At 39.4% G+C, this 18,894-nt stretch overlaps 1 protein-coding gene across 1 annotated transcript in view; it reads right to left on the reverse strand.

Moving 5' to 3' along the window:
* Positions 1-6,590: 6,590 nt before the first annotated feature.
* The window catches only part of LOC123986139 (glutamate receptor 2-like), a 135,779-nt gene continuing 123,475 nt past the window's right edge, over positions 6,591-18,894 (reverse strand). The window contains exon 20 of the mRNA XM_046074279.1: positions 6,591-9,616. Within this exon, the coding sequence (XP_045930235.1) occupies positions 9,482-9,616 (135 nt within the window). The 3' untranslated portion in view covers positions 6,591-9,481. The remainder of the gene's footprint in view (positions 9,617-18,894) is intronic.

The following is an 18,894-nucleotide window of genomic DNA, read 5'->3' on the forward strand; positions in this document are numbered from 1 at the left end:
AGAGCGGAGCAGGTATGGTTCAGTGGTTTAATAAACAAACAAAAGGCGAGCACACTTACAAACTGAGTGGCTGCTGACAGAGTCCCAAAACAAAGGCTGTCCAACAGAAATCCAAAAGGGTGAAAACCAGAATCCAAAACTGAGCAGGGAAACAACGAGACACGGCGAGTAAGGCTGAAGACACGAGAACAAACTGCAACACTGGGTGACAACATACAATGACCCAACAAAGACAAGACAGAAACACAAGGTATATATACACAGGGACTAATGAGCAGGGCGGGAGCAACACAGGTGAAAGACATGAGGCTAACGAGGCACAGGTAGGGAGAGAGAGAGAGAGAGTGTAGGGGAAAACAGAGACAGACATGCAGAGTGTGACAGTATTGGCAATGATTTCCGTAGTTTGATAGTTCAGCAGACCACTGGGTTTAGAGAGTATAACCTACCAAGCCACTTAGTTTTGATGTGATTCTGAGATATTGATGGCAATAATGTCCACATGCTGAAGTGTATTTGTTAAAATACCAAAGACATGATTGAATTTCACATTTCATATGACATTGTATTGCTACAATTTCAAGTTCCTCTCTACTTGTTTTAGTCGCTTATCAGCCACTAGTTCACTATATGCTAGTGGTTAGAGACAAATGTTAAAAACCTATTTAATTTCTTGATGTCAATGTTGTATTTTCAAATGTGTGTGAAAAAGAATGTATTTGCCTTTTTATTCATTTACATGTTCTAGTTCAACAAATGAATGTAATAAAAAATATGAATATGACAAACTTAAATTACTAAGTGGAATAATTGGGCAAAACAATATCAATATAGATATATTACAAATTAATTTAAGTTAAATCAACTTGGTGTTTAGGAAATTGAACTTAAAATAACAAATTCAGCCCCTTAAGCTTTTTAGTTTAATTCACTCAAGTTTTCATTAGACATTACTCAATTTTTTGAAGGCAACCGGCTTCCTCAAATTTTTAAGCAAATTAAACTTGTCCGGGCTTACAGTGGCTGCTCCAAATGGCTTCAAACTTAACCAGCAGACTCACACAGACAACACCATCAACAATCTTGAATCCTCCCCAAGCTAGTTCTTTTCAGGGGCCACAAAGCTCAATTCAGCATCCTATGCTGCTCGCACAGTGCTATTTTTGTGTTAAAACTCCATTTAGAACTTATTAATGGCCTTTACATTGTAAAGGTCATCAACTCAGAAGGTCTCTAGAACACACAGCCTTAATGACATAAAATTATCTGAATTGAGCTTCAAATGGCTTCAAATTTAAAGCACCATCAAGAATCTTGAATCCCAACCTTCTAGCCTGTTCCTCAAGCTAGTTGTTTTCAGGGGCCCAAAATTACAACAGCTCAATTCAACATCCCACACCGATCACATAGTGCTATTTTAGTGTTTTAGTGTTTAACTCCATTTAGAACTAGGTGGCCTTTATACTCTGAAGGTCCCGAAAGGAGATTGATACACTCACATAAGTTTAAGAAGCAGCATATGTGTCTAAAATAGTTTTTCAGGTATGCTGTAGTAAACAGTCAGACCATTGCATTTGGTCCCATGTCTGTAGATGCTACTTTTACCAAGGGGGGATTTGAATTTTGTATTAGCCAGATTTTGCTAGTATATGTTTGAGGCATGTTCAGCCAAACGCGGGTGTATCGACTTGATATTTTTTGCTGTAAAGCTGAGGTCTAACTAAACACCTGATGCTATGACTGCTCTTTCTCACATAACAGTGAAAGTGAAATAAATATGAACACAAAGTCCAACAGGTCACTGGAACCCATCAACTCAGTTTGTAAAGGCTAAACACCAATGGAAATGTGGAAATGTGATCACAAGGACAAAATATTGTCTACAATGCTGCATTCAGTTCAGTGTATCATATGTAACTGAGGCGAGCAATGTGTTAAACTGATTAAATTGATCTTGATTTTACAAGTTAGGATACAAGGTAGAAGGTACAAGGTATTTTATTAGTCATTATACAGCATAAGGCTGCATAACGAAACAAGTTTTGTAGTTCCTTCATGCTACACACACAACATGTAATTAAAGCCCCCCCTCCAGTGTATTTTGACATTTCTATGATATTTCATATTTTTCGGAGTCATTTCCTTACAATGTTGATTACCCACATAGTTCGCCAAATATTTTTTGACAAATGGCTCAATTTTGTGCTCAAAGTTGCAAAAACTGCTTAGTTGTTAAAATGGGGTTGTATGACTATAGTAATTCCATAAATCATACGTCATGCCTCGTTAAAAAACTGTCACGCCATCCCGGCTCATTAAGTCAGAGCATCAAACCGATAAACATCGTTGTGAGCAAATTTGTCATATATTTGACTTAGAACTTATGTGTCTCTGTGAATGTTGTCTGATTGTTGGTTTGTCTTTCTAGTTTAGTTAGCTAAGTTAACTAAGTTGTAGTTAGCCAGGTGCAGTTAGTTGGCATAGTTATTGCAGAAAGTTAGCTAACAGAGGGTCTTCATTTAATTTTTTTGTTTCCTCCTCTTGATTTAGTGTGCTGTTCATTTTCATCATGGCATCTGTGCATGCGGTGTTTGTAATCAATGGTTGGACGGCTTGGGTGAAAACACACTTTCACCTGCCACAGTCTTATATACAGTCTACAATACGCATTTTACAGATGGTCATTTTACTGTAGTGGGATGTCATAATACTGTGAGAACACATTTTTGATAGGGCAGAGTGACTTGATAGACTCTGCAATCGATTTGTGCAACGGTAGCATTTTTTGACAAAGCAGTGTACAGTATATTGTCAGAAAACCGTTTCACCGTTGGTATCAGAAGTCTGAAGTTGAGGTTCAGGTAGGTTGTAATAACAGTAGCACAGAAGAAAAGTCTGTAATATTGAGGCACTTAGCTGAACCTGCCTCCAGCAAACTCCAAAAGCTTCTCGCCTAGCCAACTCCAAAATCGCCGGAGAAAAGTGGGGGGGACAAAACATAGATTCTGAAATATGAGGGGGACTTGTCCCCGCAATGTACAATGGCTCCTACGCGTATATAAGTTATAATGTTACAATTTCATATGCCCGTTATTCTTTACCATTCGTTAAACAACACCGTTAAATTACGTTACGTAGTTAACGGTTTTACCACTCCATGTCACTGTTGGACTAGCTGTAGATTAATCATAATTCTTGGTCTTTGTTTGCTTTTTGTTGGTGTTTTGTTGCTATTTTTAGCAACAAAACACCAACAGTATTTTGCAATACTGAAGAGGCAAGACAAACAGATGACAAAACCGTAATAAACTCTGTTAAGAATAGTGCTGTTCACTGATTGGCCATGGGATGCGTAAAAGTCATTCTCTACGACACTGTTTTGATTATTATGGACTTTACGTCAGAGTAGCTAACATGGACCTTACGTCTCGGTGGTGCAACCAAACATCCACACAGCTTAAGTCTCAAACTAACTAGTTTCAACGTATTGTTTAGTGTGGACTTTGCACCTTAACTTAAGGTAGAACTTACGTAACGCTGGTGCAACAGGCTGCAGTACTGTAGACAAAATAGCACAGTTCAACATAGTAATAATGTCTGCACATCTCCACAATATCTAGAGTAGCAAATTTATAAATTAAAAAACATTGAAGCATTTAAACCTTGTGTAGTATAACCTCATTAATGATATAAAGTTATTTAAAGTGATGTTGCATAGTTTCAGGTTAACTTACCTCAAGTGTGAGGTGGTAGCGATAAGGCCAGCTACCATCCAAGCATACAGCCCAGGAGGTTTAGCCGACAAACCAGCAAGCCTGAGCGTCCTGTTGAGCTAGGCAGCGTACTTTCAACAACCCTTCACCTCAGCTCCACCCACGACCCACCTCTATGGTTATCCAGTTGTCATGCGGTTACGAGCTGCCACGATGGCGCTGGCCAGCTCCGCCCAATTTGAGCATCAAAATGGCTCTTCAGAACGCTATGGGTGACGTCACGGATGCTACATCCATTTTTATATACAGTCTATGCTGCAAACTCTGGTTTTCCTTAATTTCAGTTACCTCTGGTTTACCCTGAAGTAAAGCAGTTCCCTGTCACAGCTGATCTTCTGCAAACCCATGCAGTGATTTAGCAAGTGCAAGAACCAGAACTGCAGCAGGCCGCTGTCCCAGAGCTACTGCATGCTCCTGAGTCTCTGGCTCCACCATCTCTCCTGTCCGGCTTCCAGTTGTCAGTGGCTTCCATTTCTGCTGTCCTGTTGCTGGTCTCTGGTCCTGCTCTCCAGTTGTTGGTCACGTTGCTGGCCTCCTGCTCGCCCTCTGGAGGACCCCCATCCTCATCACCTCCAAGAGGTTTCTGTGATGGTTTCGGGTTTGGTGATTTTGCTGTTGTTATTTTGGTAAGCGCTTCCTCTTTCAATTCCTGTCTCTGTGTTGTGTGCTCCTGCTCATGTGCTACCATTGTGCCTCATCAATCACTCCCCTTTTGGTGTATATTAGTGTGTTCAACAGGTATTCCAGTGTTCATTCTTATCCTTGGTGTTTCCTGTGGATTTATTACTGGATTATGGATTATGAAAAAGTCATCGCATCCATAATCCATCCAGACCAAACTGGTTTCATCGAAGACCCACAAGCACACAGTAACACACACAGACTGTTTAACATAATGCATTACTCATCATTACAAGAAGCTTTTGATAGGGTAAACGAGAAATTTGTTTTCTACATTAGAACGATTTGTTTTTGGGGAATCCTTTATTAATTGGATAAAAATTCTATGCACCACACCATCAGCCAACATCATTAACAATGGACTAACATCAAAAAGCTTCACACTATACAGGTATACTGGATGTCCACTCTCCCCCTCTTTATTTACCATTTTCATTGAACCATTAGCGGCAGCCGTCCGTCAGAACACCCACATTCTTTATGCAGATGATATATTACTATTCCTACAAGACCTGCTAACATCATTACAAAAAACAATAAAACTAATAGAAAAATTCTCCAAAATTTCAGAATACTCTATTAACTGGGAAACATCATCTATTCTTCCACTTCAAAGTAATAGCTGGGATGTGGCAGCCCATTCATCACCTATATCACGATGCACAAGTCACATCACATATTTAAGCATTAGAGTTTCCCCCAAGCTATCAGAGCTATTCAGTCTCAACTTTACACCATTACTTAAAACAATAAATGACGACCTTCAGCGCCGGATGAACCTACCAATATCCATTATGGGCAGAATATCTATGAACAAAATGACAATATTTCCTTATATAAACTATCTATTCTCAATGATCCCGACACAACCCACTCTCACCTGGTTTAAACAATTTGAATCCATCATCTCAAAATTTTATTGGTAGAACAAAATACCAAGAAATGACACAAGGAGGCCTGGATGCTCTTCTCTCTCCTTTCTCTTTCTTTTAGCCCCCGCCAGCCTCTTTGCCTCTCTTTCTAGATTATCCATCTAATAGGCATCCCCATACACACATACACGAGATTAAGTAATTTAGTTGCTGCTGTTGTTATTATTGTCGTGTATCTGCAGTTTTTTGTTGTTGTTGTTTTGTTGGTTTTTTTTCTTTTTTTCTCATCTTGTATCGTCATGTCTATGCTGTGTATTTTAAAAAAGAAATGCTAAGAAAGGCTAGTAAACCATGTTTCAAAACATTTTAAAAAATTCTCCTTTGTAAATGTTTCAAGAGGAAGGAAATGCATTCATTAGGTTTGTTCGACCTCAAGGACATACACAATGCATTCAGTTAACAGAAACTTTATTGGCTTACAAAAAAACTCCCCAGTGGAGCTTTAATTGTTGATCTTCAACAGGATGTGAACTCTGGTCTTCTGCATAAGGTCAGATGCACAGTTAATTTGTGTGTCTATTCCCACTGTGCTCTAACTGCATAAGGTCAGATGCACAGTTAATTTGTGTGTCTATTCCCACTGTGCTCTAACTCTAAAACCTAAAGCATGGCAGAAAATATCAGAGAAGATATATGGGATACCAGGTATCTCATACATTTATATTGTAATTATTGCAATTTATATTGTAATTATTAAGCACCTTACCTGGATGCTAGGGTTATGTGCTGCTCCACTGTCTTTCATAACCTATTTGCATTTGGTAGGTTTAGTTAAGTTTAGGCACAAAAACGTCGGTAACCAAGGGTAAGAAACCAATGTATAGGCAAGTTGTCCCATGTCACAGGCTTTGTTGACCCTCCATCCACCCCACCTCCTCCACAAGGCATTCCAACTCTAAAACTACTTCATGACTCAGCTATTCCAGTCATAATTCATGCGACCACAAGAGGTCATTGTTATTATATTATAGTCTTTTTAGGCATTTGAATAAATGACAAATGCAGTTGTTTATCATCTGAGGACAGCCTATGTTGGTGTTATTTAATGTCTCTGGGTGTGTTTTTAAAAAAGACACGTTTTAAGTGCAGACATGTTAAAAATACACTGAAATACTGATACTACTGATATACTGAGTACAGAGAACCTATCAATAATGTCTTAATATGTTAATATATGGTAATGTTATAAATACAAGATTCTGGACAAAATTAATGAGTTTAATAGAAAATGAAATTTACCAGAGGCAAAGTCAGAAGTGAAGAGTGATAATTTTCACATTTCTCTCAGTGGTTGACACTTGATTATAACGCCATGAAAATCTCGAGATAATTACCACATGTGGTCCTTGCAAAAGTGATATGAGTCCATGAGAAGAAATGGAAGCAGATACCTTGACATTTTTAACTTCACTTTACCTGGCATATATCATATCTTGGACATTTATCATGTTCTGGGAGAAGCTTTTCAGCTAACTAGCAGCACAAATAACAGCTTCCTGGTGAAAGAAAATAGCAGACTTGAGTTCTTAAAAGCATACACTATACATAACAAGAACCACATTAATACTGTAATTAATATTGTTAATATTATTCTTATTACTATCATTATTAAACACTAAAATGCAGCCAGGCACAAAGCTTCAGGCTGAAGTTCATCTGAAAGAAAAAAATCAAAGTGACATGCAAACGTTCTCTTCATTCCTCTTTGTCCTCCTTGACTTGATCCTTCTTACTGTCGTTGCCATCAACAGTGGAGGAAGGTTTTTGTTCACAGTTTTTTTTGTCCACCTCACAGTAGTGAGAGCTCCTGCTGGCTCAGGTTTTAGTATCAGCAGCTGCCATTGGCTGAGCACGGAGAGCTCTGATTGGTTCTCAGTCTGTTTGGCACATCGTCCAGTTGGCTTCAGAACTCGTATAACAATACTATGTGCATGTGCACGTGCAAATGTTAGGGTATTGTGTTTCACAGGTGACAATTTATGTCAGTGTGTACTGATGTACTGTATAGGCAAATTGGGATGTGTTTTTGTGTCTGTTACTACATTTGTGTGCTGATAATAGACAGGGATGGACACTTTTTCTCATACGTATTTGGAGTACTATGTTTATAGTGATGTCACGTTATCTCATACTGTTGTTAGAAACTACACATTTATTTCAATGATCGTTTCATAAAATCTTGGAAGATAAAAAGGCTTGGTTGGGCACTATTAGGATAGAAACTTTTCTGGATCTCTTAGAAATTTAGATTGTAAATTAATAGCTGAAAACACATTCTTTCTAATCATCTTGTTTAATTCAATTGAATGTGAATAGCGGTTCTCCACATAAGGTCAAGTTTTATTGATGCTAACTGGGGAGTCCCAGTTAGCATCAATAAATGTCCTTTAAGGCCTTGATGTCTTGAGTCTGTGTTTTATTGTATGTGATGAAAATGACAGATTTGTTCAATCTACATCCTTTAACCGCATCCCAGAGAAAGTGGAGAGTAAATATGTTAGTGGTTTGAATAGAGTCAGCTAATTCTCAAATTTTCATAATGTTAAAGATTCCTGGGTGCAAAAAACAGCATCATAACCAGACAGTGCCAAAGGCATGTAATGGTCGAATAGGCCCTCAAATACAGTTGCATAGGCCATGTCCATCCATGCATCCATCCATCGTCAACCGCTTATCCTGTGTACAGGGTCGCGGGGGGGCTGGAGCCAATCCCAGCTGACATTGGGTGAAAGGCAGGGTACACCCTGGACAGGTCGCCAGTCCATCGCAGAGTCTAAACATATGTGTTATGTTATATATATTTGTGAATGAGGCTGGGTCTTTGACCTCCAAACATCTCCCCAGGTCTCAGGCCACTGTTGCAATGTCTTGCATGCTGTTTTTTGATGAGACATGTATAAATCTATAACAAAAAGCCTTAGCAACAAACTGAGGGCATAGACAGAGTTTAATGTACGCATTTACCAGTCAGAAAGAGTCATATGAAGTAACACTGCTGAGTTGCATTATGGGAACTGTAGGATTGTGTGTTTTTGGAGCATACTATATTTTGACGCTTCAAGTCTTTCTTTTAACTTGCGCCCCACTACAGTAACACTGGGCATTTGGCTGCACTAGTGTTAAAAAGACACACAGTATTGTAGCGGAATGATGGGTTGTTAGTTCTATTTAACATGCACCAGCATTGTCTGTGTTTTTAGAATTTCACCGCTATGAAATAGCCATCTGAATAAAGACTTTTTACTGTTTGTCAGAAGAGTGCCTCGAACTTTTCTTCCTTTTTCCTACACAAAGGGGGCTTTGGAATAAATTGTGATTTTTTTTGTATCAGCATACATTTGGAGTTGTTTTTGCCCATCCCTGTGTATAGCACATGTGTTCTTCTACTGGTGTGTGTGTGTGTGTGTGTGTGTGTGTGTGTGTGTGTGTGTGTGTGTGTGTACCAGTCCATGCATCTCTTGGGTCTGGTAAAAGTCTCTACTAATTAGAAATTTTCAGGCAGAAATAAGCAAAAACAATTAGGAACAATAATATCATTATCATTATCAGTTATCACGATTACTACTTTTTCATGGATGTGATTTCTCAGGACGTCTGTTTTGTCCATAGCACTTGCACTAATTTTTAACAAGATTTGGATTTTATACCCACAATTCCTGATCACATCCCTGATTAATATTGTTATTGCATTAAGTCAGCATCACTACTTTCCTTATTTTCTATACAAGAGGAGCCTCCATGACAAAAATCTATGAAACCATGATGTGTTTGTTTAGAAAACTGTCCACTGTGCTTGATTGTTCTTCATGAATGACCAGCCATCTTTCTTGCTGATGGTCAAGCGATTCACTTCATAGGTGGGCAGGTCTGAGCTGAAGCCTGACAGCCATGTTCCAGTCTTTCTAGTCTAGATGTTAAAGAGCTAGATCAGGAGTCCTCAGAAAGATTTGTTTGGCTTCAGATTGAAAACTGGGGCAGATCACCCATGGTGAGTGGTAATTGGTCACCGAAGGAGATGACAAGCATTTCCATTCATTTTCAGAGGGGAACAGGGGGTGTGTGTCGACTGGCTGTAAGGCACTGGCTTGGGCGTGGTCAAGAAAGATCAGTCATGCTGAGGCTCATGGGTAATCCTGGACGGAGGTAAGCCACTGGTACACGACCATTCTCACTGGTCGATCCCGTGATAGACAGACGAGCTTTGGAGCGCATTGCATCTGTGAATTTCATCTGTACAAGGAAAAAATATGTTAACCACGTGTTAGTAAATTAGTATTCAGAAGAAGAGGCTGGCTTCAAAACATTGTGTGTCAAATGTTAAAATAAATCACTTTTACAGTTTTTCATTAGAGCTTGTAGATGTGCTGTAAAAAATGGGATAATGACGTTAATTGGTAGTGTTTCATATTTTTCTATCGCACAAATCAGTCAAACTCTACAAACTACAAGTTCTGAACATATTCCCAACATGCAAAATCTCTATGAATTTTTTTCTGGACTATTGTCTTAAACAAATGAAATTGCATCTCATCTTGCAATCAGGTGAAAACACACAGAGAAGAGCTGCACATAGTCACTGCAGCCAGCTGTTGAAATTTTTTCAGTGCGTTAACTCCCCCTAAAACCATAAATTGTTGTTTATTATTTCTCTATAGGTAACAACAAGGTATCATCTTAGCATTTCCTTCCTAAATCTAAAAATGTCCTTTTCTTTGGGCACTATATACTGCTGACTTTGGTTTATTAAAGCATTGCTCAGACCATACATGCACTGGCCAAAGTGCTAATTATTTCGATACTGGATTGTTTGTCACCAGATTTCAAAATGACTTGCAAAGACAGAAAAACATAAATTACATATACCTTAACATTGGAACCCTTTGCAATGACACTTAATTTCAAAAATGTCTACATGGAATGAAAACATATACACATTTATCCACATTGCCCACTCCTTCTGCAGCTCTTTGCAATGTGTGGATTTTTCTATTCTTCACAATTATTCTAAAATACATGTCCATATGGCCTTAGTATAAGGTATTCTACTATAAGCCTTAGATTTGTCTTTATATAAACATATATGTACACACACTCAGAAAGAGAGAGAGAAATTAAATGAATTATTTTGAAAACCAAGAACATTTCCTGAAGCAACTGCATGCAGCAAGACATGCTGTAGCATGATATAACAAACGCATGGAGAATATGTGTAAAAACAAAGCATCAGGTTATGTTGGTTTGTTGCAGTGTGGAGAGACATTTGAAGAAAATCAAATCATTGAAGAAGGCACAACAACTTTATGTTAGAATGGATTCTGGTTTGGAGGAAAGAAACGTCTTACATTATCTTCTTGTTAAGAATATGCTGCTATGGTGACTGATGCTGCTACAGCATCTTATGCTTGAATGAGCTTTTGTTTCACTGAATAAGTTTAATTAGGAAATAAAATAATAAAAATAAATTATTTTAGTTAGCAGAGATGTACAAAGTACACTACATAGTGTATATGATATCACATCATATTGTGGTTTAACTAAAGATCTGTGGTGATATATGTGAGACAATGGCTGTTAGGCCCCATCTGCACGTTGAATTCCTCAGTTCAACAAAGCCCAGCCCTGAGGCAATATGGTGGTATACCTCCTTCTTCTGCTTTAAGAAACAGACATCATAATCATCATTGCATTCCCGTTTTGTTGATTCAACACATATAATATGGGTGAGTATATACTCATCCCGCAAAGCAGCATCAATCTGCCCTCCAAGCTTTACCAGACACATCACCTAAGAAGTTTGAAGCACTTAGACAAAGGGCCCGAACGGAGCCTTTCTGCTCCGGGTAAATTTTTTGTAGCTGGACTGCCAAAAACCACCTGTTATGGTAAGGTTCTTGAGAATCCAAAAATGGCACCATAGCTGGCAGATTGACCAAACCCACTTTTTTAGTTCCATCTAAATCAAAATTCTAAACAAACCAGCCATAACCAGGCACTGTGACAGAGTTTGGTAGTTAATTTCATAGTAAAGTCAATTCCAAGACAAAGACTGGCAACAGAAGCAGGGGCTTCCTAACAGTTGTTGGCTGAAGGAGAGTAGCGCTGAAGGGGAGTAGTGCTCTCGAAGGGCACCAATCCAACTCAGATAACCCCTACACATTTTTCATATGGTCAACAGAGCTAATTGCAGAAAAGTAGAGCAAACATGATCTGGCGACAAAATGCACAACTAGAGCTCAACCAATGCTCTCCTAACGGCTATAATGACCAGGCAGACAGGACTGGTTTTGTGCTGGTCCTTTTCATACAAAGAAAACTAGAACCAGAGTAGAGCCAACTAGAACATTTAAGCTGATTCTTAGCCAGGTCCCATCGTAGCTAATGAAATATTGAGCAAACTAGCTGTAGCTAGCTAACTCTGTGGGGTCAGGGGTTCTAAGCAAAGTGAAGAGTGTAAGAAGTGAGCAATGACTGTGGTGACTTAAGTATAAATGTGCAGATTGGGCCTCATATGTCTCCACAGGTCATCTGCCTTTAAGGCATGAACAGAGGTGTCTTCAATCAGGCTGTGCAGGCTGTGATATCCCATACTGTATGTGTTGTACCAAGTAAAAAGAGTTAAAGGGAACAGTGGTATTTAACACAGGCATACAGTGGTATTACACTTTAATTTTTTATACCAAGGCGTACAGTGTTTGATAAGGCTACCAGTCCAAACCACCCCATCTTCAAAGTGAAATCATGGGGCTGCCTAACGAAAAGCTGACATTAAGACTTATGAAAGTGATTGGCCAATGAGTCAGTCCATTGAAGAGGATGATTGGCTAAATAGTAAGAAAGGAAAAGAAGAAACAGAGAATCAACAGAGAATCAGGGAAGGACAAAAAGTAAAAAGGGAAAAGTGGAGGTGGGTGAGAAGACAAGAAGGAGAGAGGAAGAGAGTACAGGCGCATGCAGAGAGTGTAGGAGAAGTGGTAAAGAGAAGCGGTGAGGAAAGATAGAGGAGGTGAACGAGCTGTTGGGAAATGAGTGAACAAAGGGAAAGAGTATCACAGCCATATACAGTTTTGACTAGTTACCTGTTATGCAATGTTAATCTAGCCTCTATTATGGTCTTGATGTTACTATTCAAGAACAACTGCTGCATTCACATCGTGTCCTGAACATTATACCACTCAATGCCAGCAAACCTCAATGGCAACTTTGTCTCATTATTATGATGATTTAATAAGCAAACAAATTACCTGCATGTTAATGAAATCATACTGTTATCAGGGCTGGGCTGATAAGTTTCATTTCATTTGTTTGGTGTGAACTTTCCAATGCCTTAATGGTCATTGCAGTGGTAGACTTACTTATTTCTCTTTTAAATAATAGATCTCATTTTTCAATCCATGGCTAACCATTTTCTATATAATCTAGTCAAATCATACTTCTTATTCTCCGTTTTGCTCAGTTTCACTTTTTAATACTGTTTTATCTCAGGAAATGCTTTGTTTCACTGATTGTTGCTTAACAATGTACAAAGACGAGTGAAGAGGAATCATGAAGGTTAAAAAAAACTTTGCCATTGAAGCTGCTGTACAACACCATAAGTTTATTTGAGTAGTTGTTTGATGATATGAACAGTTAACAATTAACAGTTAATTGTCTAATCAAAGTCTATGACTGTGAGGTGAGGAAAGTTTTAGCCATCAATCATCACTCTCCTACCCGTGTTAGATCTTGACGCTTTCAATGCCGTAAACGTTGTAGCCCTCTTTATAGGTGGCGTAGTTTGGCTGGTGGCTGGGGGACAGCAAGTTGAAGTTGGGGGCATGTTGAGGAGAAGACAGAGTGTGTGTGTAGTTTCCTGTGTGCTGGGGGGACGACAAGGTGTTGGCTGCCACCTTTTTAAAACAAAAATAAAGTCATTGTTATTACTATACTGATTGTGCTAATGGAACAACAGTGACTCTTGAGCTGTGGGACTGTTATTATCACTAATTCAAGTGACAACAATATTTTGCGTATTGAGAGCACCAATAGTAGTAACTGCAAAGACAGAATGGCCTTTTGAGGTCTGTTTACACGTAAAAATGTTGTTATTTTTTACAGTAAATTGTAGGGCTGTCCCCGACTAAGGATTTACATAGTCGAATCAGAATCGTCAAGTCCTGCCTATAGTCGACTGAATCATGTGTGTTTTTGTGCATGGCGATTGCGAGCCGAAGCTAAACTGAGGCATATTGTTGACCATTTTCTCTCTCTCTCTCACCCCTGCCATTCACTGGTCTTATGAAGAGTTTTTGCCGGGCTACACAAATTTATGCACGTCGCGGTTCCTTGCGTGTCTGTTTCAAGCTGCGGCTGTTTAAAAACGATATAATAATCTTTGTGGGGTTCATCAACGGTGATAAATTATGCGAAAGTTCCGCGAGGTGCGAATAACTCGGCACAACACCAGTGCAGCTGGAGCTCCGTCTCTTCAGTAAGTGTTCCTTCTGCCACTACACACATTCACGCTACACCTACACATGCGCACTGACGACCCAGAGTTAGGGTTACAATTTTGGATTTATTTACGCACTTTAAAAACATTTATTGGAAGTTTCTTTTCTTTTTACATGTTTATTTACAGCATTAAACGTTGAAATGTATATTGTAATAGGCTGTATACTAACTTATGGGGAGAAAACTGGTAGTTCTATGTAAAATCAGACATTGAGCACCCCCATATCGCCAAAATGTCGTTGCGAAGCTTCGACTGTGAGATTGACAGTCGAATCAGGCTCCGCCCATCGAAGCAACAAATCTTTGACTATTTGGGGTCAGCCCTAGTAGCAATAGCAACAGTATGTGTTGATAAAGATCATTAATTATTGCTTGCTACATTCCACATCTCAGGAGTAAGTTTTTTTCAGCCTGGGGAAAGCATCTTTACCTGCCACCCAATTTAGCTTTGCAAGTGGCTGGCCCAAATGAGACAGGGCCCATGTAACTTCTTTGGGTTGACACAGACATAGCTACCATCCACATCTCCACTCCAAGAAGAGGTCCCAGTCCGCAGATGTTGCTTGCCCGTACATTCCAGTGAATTATATTTAGTCTGGACCAAATTTCCATAGGAGATCCCACCAATGGCTATTAAGCCAAACAACACAGCCAGCAGCATTACTGGGCCAAACAAAGTCCTCCACCACAAAAATATCATGATTGAAGGTGAGTTGACAAGTGTATTTGGTGCCAGAAAACTTAAATTAAAGATGAGTAATCAACTTTGTATGATGTGCATCCATTTGTCTTGGAATGATGAGTGGGATCACGTAGCAGGGAAGGCTGATAGGACAGACAGACCCAGTAAACAAAAAAGTACTTTTGCTGGAGATTTAGCTCTTCATCAGGCTCAGCTCAGAGAAATACATTGCTCTCATCTGTGTGTGAATTAAAAATCCCTGATTATATTTCTACGGCTTAGCTTTTTTTTCAGATTATATTCATCTTGTAGGCCTTTTTTTCCTCTCAGAGCTGGTCTAGTTTATCCCCCGTATAATGTTTCTACAAAAACCCTGTCGGGAGTTGGAAAATATCTGGGAATGCTTATTGACTTACAGTGTAACATAATTTACAATTATATATAATATTAAAGAGACTTTTGACAAGAATTGTGTTTCTTCCATATGTTTATGTAATACACGTGATGTACATGGCTTGGCCGTTTGAACTTCAGCAAGTTCAAACGGCATCAGAATGGGAGACAAAGGGAATTTAAGTGACTTTGAACGTGGCATGGTTGTTGTTACCAGACGGGCTGGTCTGAGAATTTCAGAAACTGCTGATCTACTGGGATTTTCACGCACAACCATCTCTAGGGTTTACAGAGAATGGTCCGAAAAAGAGAAAATCTCCAGTGAGCGGCAGGTGTGTGGCCGAAAATGCCTTGTTGATGTCAGAGGTCAGAGGAGACTGGTTCGAGATGACAGAAAGGTAGTAACTCAAACAAGCACTCGGTACAACCAAGGTATGCAGAATTCCATCTCTGAACACACAATACGTCAAACCTTGAAGCAGATGGGCAACAGCAGCAGAAGACCACACCGGATGTGGCTCCTGTCAGCTAAGAACAGGAATCTGACGCTACAGTTCGTTCAGGCTCACCAAAATTAGACAATAGAGATTGGAAAAATGTTGCCTAGTCTGATGAGTCTCAATTTCAGTTCAAAATTCAAATGGTAGGATCAGAATTTGCATAAACATCATGAAAGCATCCATTCTACCTTGTATCAACGGTTCAGACTGGTGGTGGGGGTGGAATGGTGTGGGGGATATTTTCTTGGCACACTTAGTGCCAACTGATTATTTAAACATGACAGCTTGTTGCTGACGATGTCCATCTTTATGACCACAGTGTACCATCTTCTGATGGCTTCTTCCAGCAGGATAATGCATCATGTCACCAAGCTCAAATCGTCTCAAACTGGTTCCTTAAACATGACAATGAGTTCACTGTACTCCAGTGGGCTCCACAGTCACCAGATCTCAATCCAATAGAGCCTCTTTGGGATGTGGTGGAAAGGAAGATTCATGTCATGGATGCACAGCCGACATATCTGCAGTTACTGCATGGTGCTATTATGTCAATATGGACCAAAGTCTCTGAGGAATGTTTCAACAACCTTGCTGAAAGTATGCCACGAAGGCAGTTCTGAAGGCAAAGGGGGTTCCCACCTGCATCAAGACAGCCACCATTGTCTGTGTAAAAAGTCTGCAGTGTCATGTCTGAGCGCCCTGTGGCACTCACCCCCATTAGGATGAAGTACTTTGAGATATGGGTCAACATCCCAGCCAGCCTGGGCCCTCACCAGTTTGCTTTTAGAACCAACAGATCTCCACTGCCCTCCACTCAGCCCTCACACAAACACAAGGAAAAACAACACCTACATCAGAATGCTGTTTGTGGATTTCAGCTCAGCGTTCAACACAATCTCACCATGAAACTGATCAGCCAACAGTTGAGTACTACACTGCAACAGGATATTGGATTACAGATAGTTTGGATTGGCTTGCACACCTCATTTTCAAGTGTTGACCACCGGAGCCCCACAGGGCTGTGTGCTCAGACCCCTCCTGTTCACGCTGTGCACCAACTGCATCCCCCGACATGGAGAGAACTCTGTTGTGAAGTTTGTGGACACCACCATCATCGGCCATATTCAAACAATAATGAGAGATAGGAAATTGATAATATTGCTGTGTGGTGCACAGAGAAAACCTACTGCTCAATGTCAGCAAAACCAAGGAGCTAATTATTGATTTTAGGTAAAAGTCGGCAAGGACACATGCTCCTTACTAACTCAGTGGAACTGAGGTAGAGCAGGTTAACAGTTTTAGGTTCCTGGGAATCAGCATCACAGTAGTCCTGTTGTGGGAGAGCATATTTTTCTTGGAACTGTTGGAAGGATGCAAACATCCCTCCCAGGTAAAGGTTGCCAACACTATATGTTCCCATTTCATACCATTCATCAAAACTGGAAGGTGCAGATTAGGAAGTGGAATTGAATTATGAGTAGATACCATAGAAGGAAATTGTGCTGAGTTTAAAAGGTTTCTTAATTTGTTTCCAAATGCGTATTTATAAATGATTGGGTTGTTACTGTAATTTACTTTGCTTAGTAGCACAGGTGACAAGATCACTGCACCAGCAGTGAAAGGTGAAACAGCCCTATCACTCCATCTTCAACCCATCAGGGAGCACAGGCATATTTCAAAATGATGCGAAAAAACTAGTCCACGCATTTGTTTCTTCTAGGATATTGCAATTCCTTTTGTATGCATTCTTATCACATTAATTTATGTTACTAACTCAACTTCTTCCCTCTCCTGTAGTCTCAGGTGTTTGTGGCTGTGGAGCTGTGGGGTCTGGATCTGTGGTCTGTGGGCCGCAGATTTGTTTGTAACAGTTATATTTAGAATAACACTGTCTCAGTGATCCAAATTGTACAAGATTTAATAGGCATTTTCAGTATAAGCAGCTTATTTATCGTTCCACATTTGACAAACCCAAACAAAGGGTGCTGTAACATGTTGTCTTTAAATGAACTCATGAATCTATATTTCAAATTTGACCATATTTTTTGGTGGCATGAGACTATGGTGAGACCATGATTAGAGATCTTGATTGTTGCACCCAGGCTTTAATTACAGTGTCTTTAAAATTAACTTACACATCGATACAGCCAAACAAATGAAAATACACATTAGTTTTTTAAAATACTTTTTACATTCATCATTTAACAGTTATTCTGCTATAACAGCAGACTCTTCTTAAGAGTAAGAAAGCAGAAGCTACCACTATGTCATTCATTGGCATGTAATCAAGACCATTAACCATTTGACCGTGAGATCATGAGACTGTGAGGCAAAGAGGAGGGGAGAAGGAAAACCCAGTAGAAAAATTAATTTGGGCAATTTATGACATATGGATGCAAATGATCCAGTGTTTCTTTTCAAATCTGCTATGTTATCAAGTAACAGTTTTACACATGAACAATTGCAAGTCAAATGCAAATAAGGCAATGATTTTGCAGCTCTTACAGCAATTTACACCTCGCAGAGATGTAATATCACTAGGTATTATGCTGCAAAACTAACATAGAGGTAAATTGAGCATAACAATCTTGAACTCAATGCCCAGGATTCAAACCCGCAATAGAACGTGCAAGGCCACATGAAGGTGCAGGCTCTTAACAGCCCAAGATAGTACTCAGAAGATATGATGACCTGCAATGAACTTCAAAAAGTACAGACATATTCAACAGAAGGCAGCACCAGATCGCAAATTACATTTTAAAGATCTTTTATTTTTGTGTCATCCACAGAAACTCCACCAGGACCACCATAAGACCATGAATGAAATATTCTGTTTTAAAATAAATTCATAAATCAACTGTGATATACCAAATCTGAATCACATAGGGGCTGTGACCAAATATGGTGAAACATGAAATGTGTATTGGTGAGTTAGTTAGTGAGTAGTCAGTTTTACTACATGCCCTACTGATTGATTTACACCACGTTTTGCATAGTAAATCAGCTGTTCATACTGCACAGGCAAAATCATGTGTCAAAGTAGAAAATCAACCATATGCCCAATGGGTGCTGACAATGTCAGACTCATTTTTTGCAAATTTGCAAAAAAAATGTCATGGGAATAAGTGATTGTGGTATAATCTACCGAATATGTGGATATAAAGCACCCGTCCTCTCCTTGGTTTCGCCTGAGTTGGCCTGTATCATATTCATATGACACATCTGTTGGGTAGCAATACTGCCTCTCAACCCCAACCCTAAAAGCAAACCCATAAAACAATCACATTGCCTAACTGTTACTCACAGAGCACAGCACTAACCGCTTGCAGAAGGAATGTACAACCTCTAAAAAAGCTATAATCAAAAAAAAACATTTACACATTTGAATGTGCGGTGTACAGTTTATAAATTAAGAACAAAAGCTTGTTTGCTTTTGCTTTTTA

The sequence above is a fragment of the Micropterus dolomieu genome, linkage group LG01 (genome assembly GCF_021292245.1).
Source record: "Micropterus dolomieu isolate WLL.071019.BEF.003 ecotype Adirondacks linkage group LG01, ASM2129224v1, whole genome shotgun sequence".
NCBI classification, from domain to species: domain Eukaryota; kingdom Metazoa; phylum Chordata; class Actinopteri; order Centrarchiformes; family Centrarchidae; genus Micropterus; species Micropterus dolomieu.